The 17,449-nt window shown below is 44.3% G+C and overlaps 1 protein-coding gene across 1 annotated transcript; it reads right to left on the bottom strand.

Annotated features, from left to right (window-relative positions):
- Position 1: 1 nt before the first annotated feature.
- On the bottom strand, positions 2–1,282 carry RNASEH2C (ribonuclease H2 subunit C). Its single transcript, XM_019415002.2, has 4 exons — positions 1,037–1,282; positions 655–848; positions 447–566; positions 2–137 (listed from the first exon to the last, which is right to left on the bottom strand). Exons 1-4 carry the CDS (start codon positions 1,206–1,208, stop codon positions 111–113), a joined length of 513 nt encoding a protein of 170 aa, XP_019270547.1. The 5' UTR covers positions 1,209–1,282; the 3' UTR covers positions 2–110.
- Between the last annotated feature and the right edge of the window lie 16,167 nt (positions 1,283–17,449).

The raw sequence follows: 17,449 nt of genomic DNA, 5'->3' as shown, positions 1-17,449 counted from the left end.
GTGCTGTGAAAAGCTCATTTATTTGGGGTGATGGAATCAGCGGCTCCAAAGTGAAGAGCTGGTTTACTGGGGTGAAGGGACCAGTGGCTTTCAATTTCAGGTTCCGGTTCTCAGTCCTCAGGCACCTGTGCGTGAATCTGCAACAGGAGTCACCTCTACCACTGGATTTTTGACATGTGACTGGGCAGCCCACCTACTCTGGGAGGGACCCAGCTACTCAGAATGACAGCCCCTTCTAGACAGGTCAGAGGTTAGGTGGGGAAGCCACGCTGCCCCTGATCAGTCCAGTCCTCCATTCAGACCCAGGCTCCACCTGTCCCATTGTGCTCCCCCGCCCCGAAGCCCCAAATCCACTGCGGGGGCAAGGTTCTGGAAAACCTAGGCAATAAGCTTGAAGTCAGAGAGGAACGGACGGGGCCTGGAAGAGGGCACATCCATCTACTCACCGCGGCAGCGAGACTGGGCCAGGTTAGGGCCCCGCGCACTTTGGCATCCGGACCGGGGATGGTCTCCAGGCCCCACAGCGTGAAGCCACTGAAACTAGCGGTGGCTCCAATGAAGCGGTCCTGGGGAGGGAGCTCGGCTGAACATTGGGGCCACCGCTCCCGCCCGCAGCCCCCCCCCCCCCGCCCACCGACCCGCCCCCGTGCTCACAAAGTCCCGCTCCAGCGCCTCTGGGGGTTCCACCAGCTCCTGCTGCTCTTGCTCGTTGTCATTCGACGAACCCTCCGAGGAGCCCTTCCCCACCACCACCTCTCCCTTTTCTTCCATCACGTAGCCCACGAGGCCGGGCGGCACCACCACCTCCTCGCCGCGTAGTTTGCGGCCCCGAAACGACACTTCCAGTCCTGTAGGAGACAGGCGCGGGGCCTCAGTGAGGGCCTGATTCAGGCCTAGTGGGGCAGCCTCCCTGGGGCCCTCCCGCCATCGCCAGTGGACCACGATCCCCAGGAGCCCTTGAGCCGCTCCTCGCCGAGAAGAGAGGGGCGCGGGCGCGGGGGCTGCCGGGAGCTGTAGTCCGGTCGTGAGTGCTCACCGTCGGGACCCTGGCGGATGGCTGGGGTGAAGAAGCGCCCCACGGGGGCAGGCCGGCTAACCAGAACCTCGCAGGGCAGAAGGTGCAACGTGGCGGGAGGTGCGTCGCGCAGCGTGCCGGGGCGCAAGTGGATTCGGCATTTCTCGACGGCCGCTTCGTCGCCGCTCTCCATCCTCGGCCGCGATTCTGCCACTCGCTGGCTAAGGCCAAAGCTGGCGCGTAAAGCACGCGGAGCCTGTCGGGAGGCCGGGGACGGTCAGCGCAGAGCCTCCTGGGAGGCGTAGTCCTTCCTTGAGGCTCCTCTGCGAGCCCTGTGTCTCTGTGTTAAAGTCCCAGCCATTTTTTCTTGAAAATGTTTTTCAGTGGTACGTTATTGTTGCAAAAAATGAAAACTATTTCGAAAAGTATTCTTTTTCATGTCATCGGTAAGAAGAGTTGTTTGTTTTACTGGGGACATCAGCCTTCCTCAAATGGATTGAAGATGTTTTAATCTGAGTTTGTGGTTTGTTTTCCCAACTGTGACATGTTTTGTTTTGTTTTTTGTAAATTTATCAACCTTTTCCTCTTATGTCTTTTTTGTGTTCGCAATATTTGTTTTTTTAGTTTCTTAACTCTTCCGTAATGTTTATTTGTTCAGATGCTCAACTTAGATATGTTTTGACGTTATTTCATACAAGTATGTGCAAAACTGGTAATTAAGGTTAAAACTGCAGTTAATGTATAGATTTGAGAAAGTGAAACACACCTCCAGACACCCAGGTGTTGGCGGTGGTATTCTGTTAAACATGAACAATTTCACAGAACATCAGCATTAAACAAAGTTATTCTGTGATGTGAGGGATCAAGGTAAAAACAAGATCACGTGAACACCAAAAAAGATAGGAACATTGTCCAAACCACAAAAATGATGAAACATCCTTCCATCTTGGGTAATGTAAGCGACCTTTACCAATTACAGTTTTAGCCTTTGTCTGGGTAAGATTTGTTAACATACCCCATCTTCGAAATACTACTTCCTGACAACTCCAGTACAAAGAACTCTCACTTTCTTAAACCCTTCCCAAGTCACCTAGCACAAGCCCAAATCCTATAAATCCTTCCTAAACACCCTTTAACTGAGATGCCCAATAGCACAAAAGTAATAAACCCATTTGTGCAACTATAGATGTGCTCTTGGTGTCTTTGGCTGGAGGGTGTTGGTAAATTAGAGTCTTTCTTTAGTTTTCTATCAAGAATAAGATACATAATACCATTTATTCATGTCTCCTTTTACATCTGTGCAATTGTGAAGTTTGTTGATATATTCACCTTTTTTAAGTTTATTTATTTATTTGGAGAGAGAACAAAGCAGATGAGGGGCAGAGAGAAGGAGAGACAGAATCCCAAGCAGGCTCCATGCCATCAATGCAGAGCCCCATGTGGGGCTTGAACTCACAAACCATGAGATCATGACCTGAGCAGAGATCAAGAGTCGGATGCTCAACAGACTGTGCCACTCAGGCACCCCAGTTTTTACATATTTTATTATTAGATAGTTTTTGTTTCTGTTATTAAGTAGATTTTCCATTTTATTTTTTATTACTTTAAAAATATTTTTAAAATTTATTTATTTATTTTGAGGGAGAGAGAGAGTGCAAGTGGGGGAGAGACAGAGAACTAGAGAGAGAGAGAGAGAGAGAGAGAGAGAGAGAGAATCCCAAGCAGGCTCCACACGGTCAGCACAGAGCCCAATGCAGGGCCTGAACCCACAAATTGAGAGATTATGACCTGAGCCAAAACCAAGAGTCAGATCCTCAACTGACTGAGCCACCCAGGTGCCCCTAAGATTTGATTTGATTTGATTTTTACTTTATTTTATTTTTAATTTTTAAAAATGTTTATTCATTTTTGAGAGAGAGAGACAGAGCATGAGTGGGAGAGAAGCAGAGATAGAGGGAGACACAGAATCCGAAGCAGGCTCCAGGCTCTGAGCTGTCAGCACAGAGCCTGACACGGTACTTGAACCCACAAACCATGAGATCATGACCTGAGCTGAAGTCGGACGCTGAACCAATTTTTATTTAAAAAAGTTTTTTAAATGTTCATTTATTTTTTGAGAGACAGAGACAGAGCATGATCTGGGGAGGGGACAGAGAGAGAGAGGGGGAGTCACAGATTCCGAAGCAGGCTCCAGGCTCTGAGCTGTCAGCACAGAACCCGACACGGGGCTCAAACTCATGAACCACGAGATCACAACCTGAGCTGAAGTCGGACGCGTAACCACTGAGCCACCCAGGCGCCCCTCAACTTTTTATTTTAAAAATGGAAATTATTATTTTAAAATTTTAATGTAAATATTTAAGTTAAATATTTAAAAATTTAAATATTTCCCTTATTATTTTAAAAATGGAAATAAAAGGAAAGTATCAAGCAGTTTTTTTGCCTTTCTGATACTCACTCTACCAATGAGCAACCAGATAGTTGATTAAGGGCAGCGGGGTGGTCTTTATAGAAGTATTCTAGAGGGTAAAAGAAGAATGGTGGACTTAGAATATTGGCTTCGTAGCTCGTAATGAATGAATGGATTACGTGGTGATCTCTATGGCTGCTAATCTCACAAAAAGGAGACATGAGGTATTATGCACCCCCTTGGAACAGTCTTGCCTCCTCCCCTCACAGAATCTGATGACACTTCTAGATCTCATTAGTAATTGGCAGGAAATATAGGACAGAAGACCCTAACACTAGGAATGCAGTCACTAGAATCCAGATGATGGGAAAGTTGCAGAATCAAAAATATAAAAACAAAATCCAACATCTACTCCTGAGTTAAAAAAGAGTTAGTAGGGTAGCTTTAATGAGACATATATAACAGATCAAAAGGCAGTTTCATGATTATTGGTGAAATAGAAAAGCATTCCCATGGGGCGCCTGGGTGGCTCAGTCGGTTAAGCATCCGACTTCGGCTCAGGTTACGATCTCGCGGTCTGTGGGTTCGAGCCCCGCGTCGGGATCTGGGCTGATGGCTCGGAGCCTGGAGCCTGCTTCCGATTCTGTGTCTCCCTCTCTCTCTGCCCCTCCCCCGTTCATGCTCTGTCTCAAAAATAAATAAACGTTAAAAAAAATTTTTTTAGAAAAGCATTCCCACGAAAACTTCAGGAAAAAGGAGAGGGTGTCCACTGAAGCCAGCAGCATATGAGATTGTTCTGAAAGTGCTAGGAAAGAAAACAAATTGCATGCAGCAATGAGGAGGCAAAGTTATCATTGTTTGGAAGTGGAAGGACTAATTCTGGGAAACCCAAGAAAATAAAATGAAAATTCTTAGAAATAACAAAAGACTTTAGTATATATCTGGCTTAAAAAACAAATGTGTGAGGGGCGCCTGGGTGGCTCAGTCGGTTAAGCGTCCGACTTCAGCTCGGGTCACGATCTCGCGGTCCGTGAGTTCGAGCCCCGCGTCGGGCTCTGGGCTGATGGCTCAGAGCTTGGAGCCTGTTTTCAACTCTGTGTCTCCCTCTCTCTCTGCCCCTCCCCCGTTCATGCTCTGTCTCTGTCTCAAAAATAAATAAATGTTAAAAAAAAAATTAAAAAAAAAAACCAAAACACAAATGTGCGAGAATCAATAGCTTTCCTGAAAACTGTGCTTGGAGACCAAATCCTGCTCATTGCTTGTTTTATGCAAATAAAGTTTTACTGGAAGACAGCCATGCTTATTTATCTGCATATTGTTTATGGCTGTTTTATGCTACAGTGACAGAGTTGGGTAATTGCGACAGAGACCATATGTGTGATTTGCCAACCTCTGCTTTAGGTAAATCATAGTTAAAAGTTAAATGGAAGGGAGCCTGGCTGGCTCAGTAGTGGAACCTGCAACTCTGATCTCGGGGTTGTGGGTCCAAGCCCCACGATGGCTATAGAGATTACTTAAAAAAATAAAGTCTTAGAGGTACCTGGGTGGCTCAGTCGGCCGAGCATCTGACTTGTGATCCCAGGGTCGTGGGATGGAGCTCCACGTTGAGCTCTGAGCTGAGCATGGAGTTTGCTCAAGATTCTCTCTCTCTCTCTCTCTCTCTCTCTCTCTCTCTCTCTCTCTCGGAGTCTCCCTCTGCCCCTCTCCCCCACTCCCCCACTCTCTCTCTCAAATACATTTTAAAAAATAATAAAAATAAATAAATAAAATAGTAAGTTGTTTTCCTGGCATGCTCTGACTGGACCTTTTTAAAGTATCATTATTAAAAAATAGATTTTTAATATTTTGATCTGTTTCAGCTAATTGTGATTATTATTCTTATTGATCCTCACATCGTCATGTCAATTGCCAATGTAAATGTCTTCAAGTTAGCTCCTGAGCTTTTATTTTTTTTTTATGTTTTTAAATGTTTATTTTCGAGAGAGAGACAGAGTGTGTGGGGGGGAGGGGCAGAGAGAGAGAGACAGACAGACAGAATCAGAAGCAGGTTCCAGGCTCTGAACTGTCAGCACAGAGCCCGATGCAGGGCTTAAACCCATGAACTTCGAGATCATGACCTGAGCTGAAGCCGGACGCTTAACCGACTGAGCCACCCAGGTGCCCCATGTACATTGTTTATTCTTTTAAATCATTAGCATAGGGGCGCCTGGGTGGCTCAGTCGGTTGAGCGTCCGACTTGAGCTCAGGTCACTATCTCGCACTCCGTGAGTTCGAGCCCCGCGTCGGGCTCTGGGCTGATGGCTCAGAGCCTGGAGCTTGCTTCCGATTCTGTGTCTCCCTCTCTCTCTGCCCCTCCCCTGTTCATGCTCTGTCTCTCTCTGTCTCAAAAATAAATAAAAAACGTTAAAAAAATTTAAAAAAAAATAAATCATTAGCATAAATTTATGTATATTGAATTCAAGTTCCCAATATTTTGTTGAAAATTTTTACACCTGTGGTCATGAGAGATACTGGTCTATAGTTTTCTTTTCTTGAAATGTCTTTATCTGGTTTTGGAATAATGCTGACCTCATAGAATAAGTTAGAAAGTATTACCTCTGCTTCTATTTTCTGGAAGAGATCGTAGAAAATTTTCAGGTTTTTTTTTCAACTTTTTTTTAAATTTATTTTTGGGACAGAGAGAGACAGAGCATGAACGGGGGAAGGGCAGAGAGAGAGGGAGACACAGAATCGGAAACAGGCTCCAGGCTCCGAGCCATCAGCCCAGAGCCTGACACGGGGCTCGAACTCACGGACCGCGAGATCGTGACCTGGCTGAAGTCGGACGCTTAACCGACTGCGCCACCCAGGCGCCCCGAAAATTTTCAGTTTTTTTAAATGGGTTTTCACCACTAGAATTCACTAGCAGAACCATCTGGGCCTGGTGCTTTCTTGCTTTCTTGCTTTCTTTTTTTTTTTTTTGGAAGGTTGTTAATTATTTTGTGTTGTTGTTTATTTTAAAATAGGGGTGTCTGGGTGGCTCAGTTGGTTAAGCGTCTGACTTTGGCCTAGGTCACAATCTCGCCGTTCCTGAGTTTGAGCCCTGAGTCGGGCTCTGTGCTGACAGCTCAGAGCCTGAAGCCTGTTTCGGTTTCTGTGTCTCCCTCTCTGTCTCTCTGCCCCTCCACTGCTCATGCTCTGTCTCTCTCTCTCTCAAAAATAAATAAATGTTTAAAAGTTTTTTAAACAAATTTTTCTTTTTCAGATTTATTGAAGTATTGCTAAATTGTGAGATATTTAAATTGTACATTATGATGATTTGATACATGTATACACTGTGAAGGATTCCTCTCATCTCGTTAATTAAGACATCCATCACTGACAGCACAGAGCCTGCTTGGGATTCTCTCTCTCCCTCCCTGCTCCTTCCCCTCACATTCTCTCTCTCTCTCTCTCTTTCTCTCTCTCAAAATAAGCTTTTGGAAAAGTTTTGTTACTTTGTATCATTCAAGGAATTGGTCTATTTCATTTATCAGATTGTCCACATTGAGTTGTTTGTCATATTTCTTTATTATTCTTTTCTTTATTTTTCTACTTTATTTTACTTTAAATGTTTATTTACTTTGAGAGAGAGAGACAGAGTGAGCAGAGGAGGGACAGAGAGAGAGAGAGGGAGACAGAGAATCCCAAGCAGGCTCCGCACTGTTAATGCAGAGTACTGAGCCTGACTCAGGACTCGAACTCCCAAACTGTGAGATCATGCCCTAGGCCGAAATCAAGAGTCAGACGCTGAACGGACTGAGCCATGCAGGCGCCCCCTTTATTATCCTTTTAATGGCCATGGGATCAGTAGTGATGACCCCTTTTTCTTTCTGGTATTAGTGATTTGTGTCTTTACTCTTTTTTTCTTAGTTTGGCTAGAAGCTTAACAATTTTTACTGATCTTTTCACAGAATCAACTTTTGGTTTCATTGATTTTCTCTGTTGATTTCCTGCTTTCAATTTCGTTGATTTCTGCTCTAATTTGTGTTATTTCTTTTCCTTTGCTTGCTTTGGGCTTATGTCACTCTTCTTTCTCTAGCTTCCTAAAGCAGAAGCTTAGATTATTGATTCTTAGATCTTTCTTCTTTTCTAATCGTGCATTCAATGCCAAAAACCTCAAAGTATAATTTTCACTGCATCCCACAGATTTTGACAAGTTACATTTTATTTTCATTTAGTTCAAGATATTTTAAATTTTCTCTTGAGACTTCTTTGACCCATGTGTTATTTAGAAGGGGGCTGGTTACTTTCCAAATATTTGGGGACTTTTCCAGCTATCTTTCTGTCATTGATTTTTAGTTTAATTCTACTGGTCCTAGAACAGATTTCTATTTTTTTTTTTTTTAATTTGTTAAGGTGTGTTTCATGGCTCCAGATGTGGTCTTTTCTGGTGAAAGCTCCACCTGCACTTGAGAAGAATACGCATTCTGCTGTTGGATGCAGTACTCTGTAATCTATAACTATTCTATAATCTATAGAAGTATTCTATAAATCCAATGGATTAGCGGTACTGTTCAGTTCAACTGCATCATCACTGATCTTCTGCCTGCTTGAGCTGGCTGTTCCTGATGAAAGGGTATGGAAGTCTCCCACATGCAGTGCATTTATCTATTTTTTCCTTTCGGTTCTGTCAAGTTTTTTGCCTCATATGTCTTGATGCTGTTGCTAGGCGTATCGCATACCCATTAAAGACTGTTAAGTAAGTCTTCTTGGAAAATTGACCTTTTATCATTCTATAACGCCCCTCTTTAGCCCTGATAATTTTCCTTGTTCTGAAGCCTGCTTTGTCTGAAATTAACAGAGCTGGTCCAGCTTTGTTTGGAGCAGCGTCCGCATGGTTTATCTGTCTTTATCCTTTTCTCTGGTGTCTTTGTATTTAGAGTGGATCTCTTACAGACAATATAGGCTTGGGTCTTTTTTTTTTTTTTTTAAGTTTATTTATTTTGAGAGAGACAGCGCTGGAGGGGGAGGGACAGAGAGAGAGGGAGAGAGAGACAGAATCCCAAGCAGGCTCTGTGCTGCCAGCTGCAGAACACAATGTAGGGCACGAATCCATGAACTGTGAGATCATGACCTGAGCTGGAACCAACAGTCTCGGATGCTCAACTAACGGAGCCACCTAGGCGCCCGCCCGGGGCTTTTTTTTTTTTTTTTTAATTCATGCTGACACTTTCTGTCTTTCACTTGGTGCACTCAAAAAGATAGTGATTATTGATATAGTTGGATCAATTTGAACCATGTTTCAACTGTTTTGTTTGTTGCACTTTCTTTGTTTCTTTTTAAAAAAAAAGATCTTCCCGAGGCCCTGGGTGACAGTCGGTTGAGCGTCCGACTTCGGCTCAGGTCATGATCTCGCAGTTCGCGGGTTCGAGCCCCACGTCGGGCTCTGGGCTGACGGCTCGGAGCCTGGAGCCTGCCTCGGATTCTGTGTCTCCCTCTCTCTCTGCCCCTTCCCCGCTCATGCTCTCTCTCTGTCTCTCAAAGATGAATAAACGTTAAAACAAATTTTTTAAAAATATCTTCCCCTCTTTTTCTGCCTTCTCTGCCTTTAGCATTTTGTATGACTCCATTTTCTCTCCTCTCTTAGTGTATCAATTATACTTAAAAACATTTGGTGGGGGGGGGGCGCCTGGGTGGCTCAGTCGGTTGAGCGTCAGACTTCGGCTCAGGTCAGGATCTCGCAGTTCGCGGGTTCGAGCCCCACGTCGGGCTCTGTGCTGACAGCTCTGAGCCTGGAGCCCGTTTCGGATTCTGTGTCTCCCTCTCTCTCTGCCCCTCCCCCGTTCATGCTCTGTCTCTCTCTGTCTCAAAAATAAATAAACATTAAAAAAAAAAAAAACATTTGGGGGGCATCTGGGTGGCTTAGTTGGTTGAACATCTGACTTCAGCTCAGGTCATGATCTCACAAGACTCCTGAGTTCAAGCCCCGTATTGGGCTCACTGCTGTTAGCATGGAGCCAGATTCGGATCCTCCTCTGTCCCCTTTTCTTTCTGCCCCTCCCCCACTAGTGCTAGTGGGCTCTCTCTCTGAAAAGTAAATTAACCTTTAAAAAAATTGTTAGTAGTCGCCTTAGAGTTTGCAATATATGTTTATAATTAACCAATTCAGCTTTCAAATAACGCTGTACCATTTCAGGGGAAGTGCAGATACCTTGTGACAAAGTATTCCCAGTTTCTGCTTACAAAGTTGCCTGAAGCCCATTGACCAAATACTCGAGGCTGGCTGAGTAAAACGTTTCTCCAGGAACTCTTTACTGTCTTAATGCTAATGCTTTGCTAAAGGGAAAAGCAATCTTAGCTTGACAATAACTAGGCCTCCAGTACCCTGGGAGTCTTTTTTTTTTTTAATTTTTAAAAAAATTTTTAAAATTTACATCCAAATTAGTACATAGTGAAGAAATGATTTCAGGAGTAGATTCCTTAATGCCCCTGACCCATTGAGCCCCTCCCCGCTCCCACAACCCCTCCAGTAACCCTCAGTTTGTTCTCCATATTTATGAGTCTCTTATGCTTTGTCCCCCTCCCTGTTTTTATATTATTTTTGCTTCCCTTCCCTTATGTTCATCGGTTTTGTCTCTTAAAGTCCTCTTATGAGTGAAGTCCTATGATTTTTGTCTTTCTCTGACTAATTTCACTTAGCATAATACCCTCCAGTTCCATCCACGTGGTTGCAAATGGCAAGATTTCATTCTTTTTGATTGCCGAGTAATACTCCATTGTGTATATAGACCACATCTTCTTTATCCATTCATCCGTTGATGGATATTTGGGCTCTTTCCATACTTTGGCCATTGTCGATAGTGCTGCTATAAACATGGGGGTGCCTGTGTCCCTTCCAAACAGCACCCCGGTATCCCGTGGATAAATGCCTAGTAGTGCACTTGCTGGGTCGTCGGGTAGTTCTATTTTTTGAGGAACCTCCACACTGTTTTGCAGAGTGGCTGCACCAGCTTGCATTCCCAAGCCCTATAATTTCTTGAAGTTAAATGCTCATGGCCCTCAGAGTTCCCTTCAGCTTTGCAGTCTCCTGCTTACTGTGTATTTGCCCTTACAGGTAATTCTCCATGACCAACCAGCTGAGGAATAAGTTCAAGCTTGGCCTACAGGTAGTTGTGTATCCTAAGCTGGTACTAACCGGACATGGCAGGCTCTATCGTTACGGCCCATTGGCAGGAGTCCAGAAGGAGAGGTGGACATCCGGTTGGCCAGCAGTGTGACCCTACATCAAGATTTCTCCACCTTGACGTTACTGGCATTTGGGACTGGATAATTCCTGTTGTGGGAGCTGTCCTACACATTGTAGGGTATTTAGCAGTATCCCTGGCCTCTCCACGCAGATACCATAGGAACTCCCCCTCCCCAAGTCCCCCAAAATGTCTCCACCTATTGCTAGATGTCTTTTAGAGAGTGAGGCCACCCTTGGTTGGGAACACTGGTCTACTGGTCTACGGTGGTTCATGGTGGCAGCTAAAGGTGAGGCAGATGTTCCAGGACGCGGCCAGAATGTGATTAGAAAATTAGTGGCTCATGGGGCATCTGGGTGGCTCGGTCGGTTGAGCATCTGACTTGGGCTCTGGTCATGATCTCACAGTACATGAGTTCGAGCCCCACATCGGGTTCACTGCTGCCAGCGCAGAACCTGCTTTGGATCTTCTGTCTCCCTCTCTCTCTGCCCCTCCCCAGCTTGTGCTCTCTCTTAAAAAAAAAAAATTAAATTAAAAAAAAAAGAAAATCAGTGGCTCAAACCTCTATGTTGTACACCTGAAACTAATATAATATTGTACACCAATAATACCTCACTACATTTAAAAAAGAAAATTAGTGGCAAAGAGATCTAATAAAGAGGTACATACGTAGATTTCTTGGAATGGCTCACAGTGTAGTATCTCCTGTGGATGCTCACCAGAGGGCACCTTGCACAAGTGCAGAAGGTGACGTGTTCATTTCCCAATCGTACCTGTTCTTGCCCAACAGCCTCCTGAAAAAAAGCCATTATGGGCCGTAGATGGAGAGTGTGCATGGTGAGCTCAACAATATGAATTTCTCTCCAGCAAAGCTGATCCAACCACTGCCACAGATAAATGCCTCACAGTCAGAGCACTGAAGTCTGAACATAGCAGAATGTATTCCAGGAGATCAGCCAGACGCTCACTTTCAGTTGGATTGCAGTGGATTGCTTCCATTATGGATGTGACAGAAATTCTCCCGAATTTGCTTATTCTGGAGAAGGCTTTGCTTTCCCCGACCATAATGCCTCAACCAGTATTTTCATGGCAGTATCCCTCACAGCACTGCTTGCAAGCACAGAAACTCTCTTGGTTGCAAAAGAAGCAAGCCAATGATGGGGCGCCTGGGTGGCTCAGTCACTTGAGCGTCCGACTTCGGTTCGGGTCACTGATCTCGGAGTTTGTGAGTTCGAGTCCTGCGTCGGGCTCTGTGCTGACAGCTCAGAGCCGGCAGCCTGCTTCGGATTCTGCGTCTTCCTCTCTCTCTGCCCCTCCCCTGTTTGTGTTCTCTCTCTCAAAAATAAATAACCATTTAAAAAATAAGACAAAAAGAAATGAGGCCATGGTATGAGGACCACGGGCATCACAGGCCTTACCGTAAGCTGTCTCAGAAGAGTAGGCTCTATAGAAGAATGGAGTATCTACCGAAAACAGTTACCCTGTCCACTGGCAAACAGTATCTCTCTAGTTTCAGGCAGCTGTCCTATAGGATACGGTATGTCCCTATCCTAACGGTACCTGTGGATTTTGATTTATAGTGGTGACTGAGTGATGACATAGAGAGGTCAATGCCATTGAAAGAAAAGTTCAACGTTATTTACAGTTCCCCTGGGAACAAGAGGGAGGGCATGCCACACGGGGCCACGTGGGGAAGCACCAGCGTTGGTCAGGAGGCAGACAGGAGCGAAGGGAAGGCACAGACCACTGCCTTTCTCGGGGCTTCTGCGGGAAAGTCAAGACAGGGCCGGGTAAACAGCGTGCACTGAGGGACTTTGGGGCATAGGGGCTGTCCCTAGGCATCTGGTACCTGGCCCTGGGCTGATTTAGGGGAAGGGAATATTGGCTTGGTGTTTGACAGGTAAATAGAGGAGGTTGTTCAGAGTATGGGCTCGAACCCCTTACTCTGTAAACAACTTTGGCTGTTAGTTCGGCCCTGTAATTAACGGATGCCAAATATGGAATCTAAGAAAACACAGAACGGTGCTCTGAATCAAGGACCTATCTGTGGTGTTTTTTCACTCTCGATGAGACTACAAGGGTCTGAGGACCAAGGGATAAAAGTGGGATATATACATATACGTATACAATCATATACAACAATTGTCTCACAATTTGTAAGAAACTTTTATTTGAACTAGTTTTTTTTTATTATTATTTTTTAAACGTTTATTTATTTTTGAGACAGAGGGAGACAGAGCATGAACGGGGGAGGGGCAGAGAGAGAGGGAGACACAGAACCGGAAGCAGGCTCCAGGCTCTGGGCCATCAGCCCAGAGCCCCACGTGGGGCTCGAACTCACGGACCACGAGATCGTGACCTGAGCTGAAGTCGGACGCTTAACCGACTGAGCTACCCAGGTGCCCCAAACTAGTTTTAAACTTACAGAACACTTGAAAGAGTTCCCAAATACCCTTCGCTTGGCTTCTCCTAATGTTAACATCCTAGGTAGCCAGGGCGCAACGATCAAAACCGGGGAATTAGCACCGGGGCAATACTATAAACGAATCTGCAGACAAGATTCAAGTTTTGCCAGCCTCCGCATCGATGCCCATTTTCCGGTCCAGGATCTGACCAGGATCTGGTCCAGGATCACATATCCCATATCTTCGGTCACTCTTTTTCTTTTATGACCGTGACACTCACGAAGAGCACCGGCCAGTTATTTTGTAGAATATCGCTCCGTTTGGATTGGCCTGATGTTTTTCTCCCAAGTGGACTGAAGATATGTATTTTGGCAAAAATACCACGGAACTGCTATTGTGCGCTTCTCCATCAGCATATCACTGCCCTTTTTAAGCGTTTATTTTGAAGTACTCCCTACACCCAGCGTGGGGCTCGAACCCACAACCGTGAGATGAAGAGTCGTGCGCTCCACCGACCGAGCCAGCCAGGTGCCCCAGGTGCGCTTATTACTGCTGTGTTCACTCCAATCACTTGGGGTTCTCCCCTTTAGAGTCACTGTATATTATTTTATAATTCATAAGGGTCTTATAGGGAGGTATTTTGAGGCTATGCAAATACTCTGTCCCTCCTCACGCTTCTCCCACCATTTAAGAACTGAAGGATGGGGCGCCTGGGTGGCTCAGTTGGTTGAGCGTCGGCCTTCGGCTCATGTCAGCTCATGTTGGCTCATGATCATGTCATGACCTCAAGGCTGGTCTGTGAGTTCCAGCCCCACCTCGAGCTTTCTGCTCTCAGCAAAGACAGAGCCTACTTCGGATCCTCTCTCTCCTTTTCTCTCCGCCCCTCCCCACCCCCCTCTCTCTCAAAAATAAACATAAAAACAAAAAAGAAGAACTCACTGCCGATTACCTGAAACCATTATTACTCCCGGTGTGCCCAGTGGTGATTTCCTATTTCTGACATTCCTTCTACATTTATTAATTGGAATTCTAGAGCTGTCCTTTCCCCCTCACGTGTTTATTCAATTATTTACTTATATCAACATGGGCTCATGGAGATTTACTCATTCTATAGGTTTGAATCCCTTATTATCATGATTTACTTGCTTACTTAACTCATTCCAGATTTGGCCATTGAGAGCTCCTTCAAATTCACCGCCTTCATACATTGAACAAGTTACCGTCATTAAAAAATGTCTTGTTGGGGCGCCTGGGTGGCTCAGTCGGTTGAGCATCGGACTTCAGCTCAGGTCATGATCTCGCGGTCCGTGAGTTCGAGCCCCGCGTCGGGCTCTGGGCTGATGGCCCAGAGCCTGGAGCCCGTTTCAGATTCTGTGTCTCCCTCTCTCTCTGCCCTTCCCCCATTCATGCTCTGTCTCTGTCTCAAAAATAAATAAATGTTAAAAAAAATTTTTTTTTAAATGTCTTATTGACAGTTCACATACCGTAAAATTCACCCCTTTAAAGTATAAAATTTAGTCATTTTAGGATATTCCCACCATTACGAAACCACCACAATGATCAGATTCCAGAGTATTTCCATCCCGCCAAAGGGAAATGCTATTTCCATTTGCGGACACTTCTTGTTGCCTACTTCCTCCAGTCTCTGGCAACCATTAGTTTGCTTTCCGTCTTTGGGGATTTGCCTATTCTGGAAATTTCATAAAAACGATCTCACACAGTACGTGGCTTTTTGGTTCTGGCTTCTCTCACTTAGCGTCACGTGTTCGAGGTTCATCCGTGCTGTACCACGTGTCAGGACTCCGTTCCTTTTTACGGTTGACTAATATTTCACTGTACAGATATACCCTATTTGGTTTACCCATTTATTTAGCAATGGCCGTTGGGTCGTTCCTGCTTCTTGGCCATTATGAACAATGCTATGATGAACATTCACGTGCCCGTTTCGTGTTAACATATGTTTTCAACTCTCTTGCGTGTGTACTCGAGTGGGTATTAGCTAGAGCTGCCATCACCAAAGACCACAGACTTGTGGATTACACAACAGAAATCCCTTTTCTCACAGCTCTGGAAGCTAGCAATCCAAGATCAAGGTGCCATCAAGGTTGGTTTCTGGTGACCCTTCTTTTCTTGGCTTGTGGATGGTCGCCTTCTCACTGTATCTTCACAAGTTCTCTCTCGGTGCTTTGAACTGGACTTGTATTTCCCTGATGACTTATTAGGCTGAGCATCTTTTCATGTGCTTCTCGGCCACTTACATATCTCCTTAAGGGAAATATCTATTCTAGCCCTTTGCACATTTTTTGGTTGGGTTGTGTGTCTCTTTGTTGTTGAATTGTAATTGTTCTTGATACGTCTGGATACTATTCCCTTTCAGATATATGACTTGCAACCCATTCTTTGGGTTGTCTTCTCACTTTCCTGAGAGTGTCCCTCGATGCACAAAGTTTAGATTTTTTTTTTAAGTTTATTTATTTTTGAGAGAGAGCATGAGTGGGGGAGGGGCAGAGAGAGAGGGAGACAGAGAATCAGAAACAGGCTCCAGGCTCCGAGCTGTCAGCACAGAGCCCGACGCGGGGCTCGAACTCACGAACCATGAGATCGTGACCTGAGCTGAAGTCAGACGCTTAACTGACTGGGTCACCCAGGCGCCCCTTAGAATTTTTGATGAAGTCCAGTTGGTCTGTGTTGCTGCTTATGCTTTTTGGTGTCATATCTAAGAAACCATTGCCAAGTCTAAGGTCATGAAAATTTACCCTTATCTTTTCTTCTGTTTTATAGCTTTAGCTCCTACATTTAGGTCCTTGATCCATTGTCAGTTACTTTTTGCCTTTGAGGTTACCTATGAATTTTAGGACCAGCTTTTCTGTTTCTGCAAAAGCCATTCGGATTGTGATATAAGGACCACACCAAATCCGTGGATCATTTGGCGGGAGTATCGCCATCTTAACAATATTCAGCCTTTCAATCCATAAACATAGATGCCTTCCCATTATTTGTGTCTTGTGTAATTTCTTTCAGAAATATTTTGTAGTTTCTAGTGTATAACTCCTGCATTTCCTTGATCGAATTTATTCTGAAGTATTTTATTCTTTTTGGTGCTATTATAAATGGAATTTTTTCTTAATTTCCTTTTTGATGCATTTTTTTTTTAGTGTTTATATATTTCTGAGAAAGAGACAGAGGGTGAGCAGGCGAGGGGCAGAGAGAGAGGGAGACACGGAATCTGAAGCAGGCGCCGGGCTCTGAGCTGTCATCACAGAGCCCGACGTGGAGCTCGGACTCACGAACCATGAGATCATGGCCTGAGCTGAAGTTGGACGCGTAACCTATAGAGCCATCCACGTATCCCCTTAATTTCCTTCTTGGATTGTTCCTTGCTAGTGTACAGAGTTCAATAGGCATTCTTGAGATCTACTATATTGATTATGTTGTTTATGTCTTCAATGTCATTCCTTATTTTTGGCTCTTTTTTTCCTCTGTCTTATTTTGAGTGTGATATATTAAAATCTCCTGTAATTAGTGTATTTCTATCTATATTTATTTGCATCATCTGTAGTTTTTGTATCTCGAAAGTGTTTACTGGAGCACCTGGCTGCCTCAGTTGGAAGAGCCTGCGACTCTTGATCTCGGGGTCAGGAGTTCAAGCCCCACATTGGGTGTAGAGGTTACTAAAAGAAAAAAGTTTGTTATGCTATGCGGTGCATAAATACCGTGACAAATGTTACAGCGTGGTTGTGAATTGTGGCTTTTAATATTTAAAATTGCCCTTTTTGTCAGGTTTAATGCTTTGCAGCCTGAATCCTACTTTGTTTTAGATCAAGAGCATTACCTCTGATTTTTTGTTTCCATTTGCCTGGTATGCCTTTATCCCCTATCTTTAGTTTCTCTGAATCATGTTGCTCGAGGTGCCTTTCTTGTAGATAACATCGTTGGGTCTTGCTATTTCAGCCAAATTAAAAATTAAAAAAGAAAATAGGTGAGCTAAACCTTACATTTACACTTATCAATATAATTGGTGTGTTTGGTAATAACTCTCTGTCATAATATTTTATAATTATGCTTATTTGTTCTATTTGATATTTGAGTTGTATTTTTTTGATCTTTAATTTATAAGATAAATTGGTATTTAGGAAGGCTTATATTTTTGTTCTAGTGGTTACCATTGTATTTATACCTTAAAAAAAAAAGAACCTCAATTTCAAAACTCTGTCTGGCTTATCCATTTTTACTGGTACCTTTAACTCCTACTTATTGTCTGTTCTTTCAGTCAAAGTTCAATCTGGAGAGAAATCACACAGTAATTTGAACAGGAGGAGTTTGATATAAAGAATTATTAATTATAACAAGGGACCGAAGTGCCAAGGCATTGGCCAATAATAACTCCAATGAATATAGAAATAGCAGATATTGG

The sequence above is a fragment of the Panthera pardus genome, unplaced genomic scaffold (assembly GCF_024362965.1).
Source record: "Panthera pardus isolate Hobbes unplaced genomic scaffold, ASM2436296v1 HiC_scaffold_12, whole genome shotgun sequence".
Lineage (NCBI taxonomy): Eukaryota > Metazoa > Chordata > Mammalia > Carnivora > Felidae > Panthera > Panthera pardus.
Note: the sequence above shows the minus strand (reverse complement) of the source record. Positions and strands in the feature narration are given on the sequence as shown.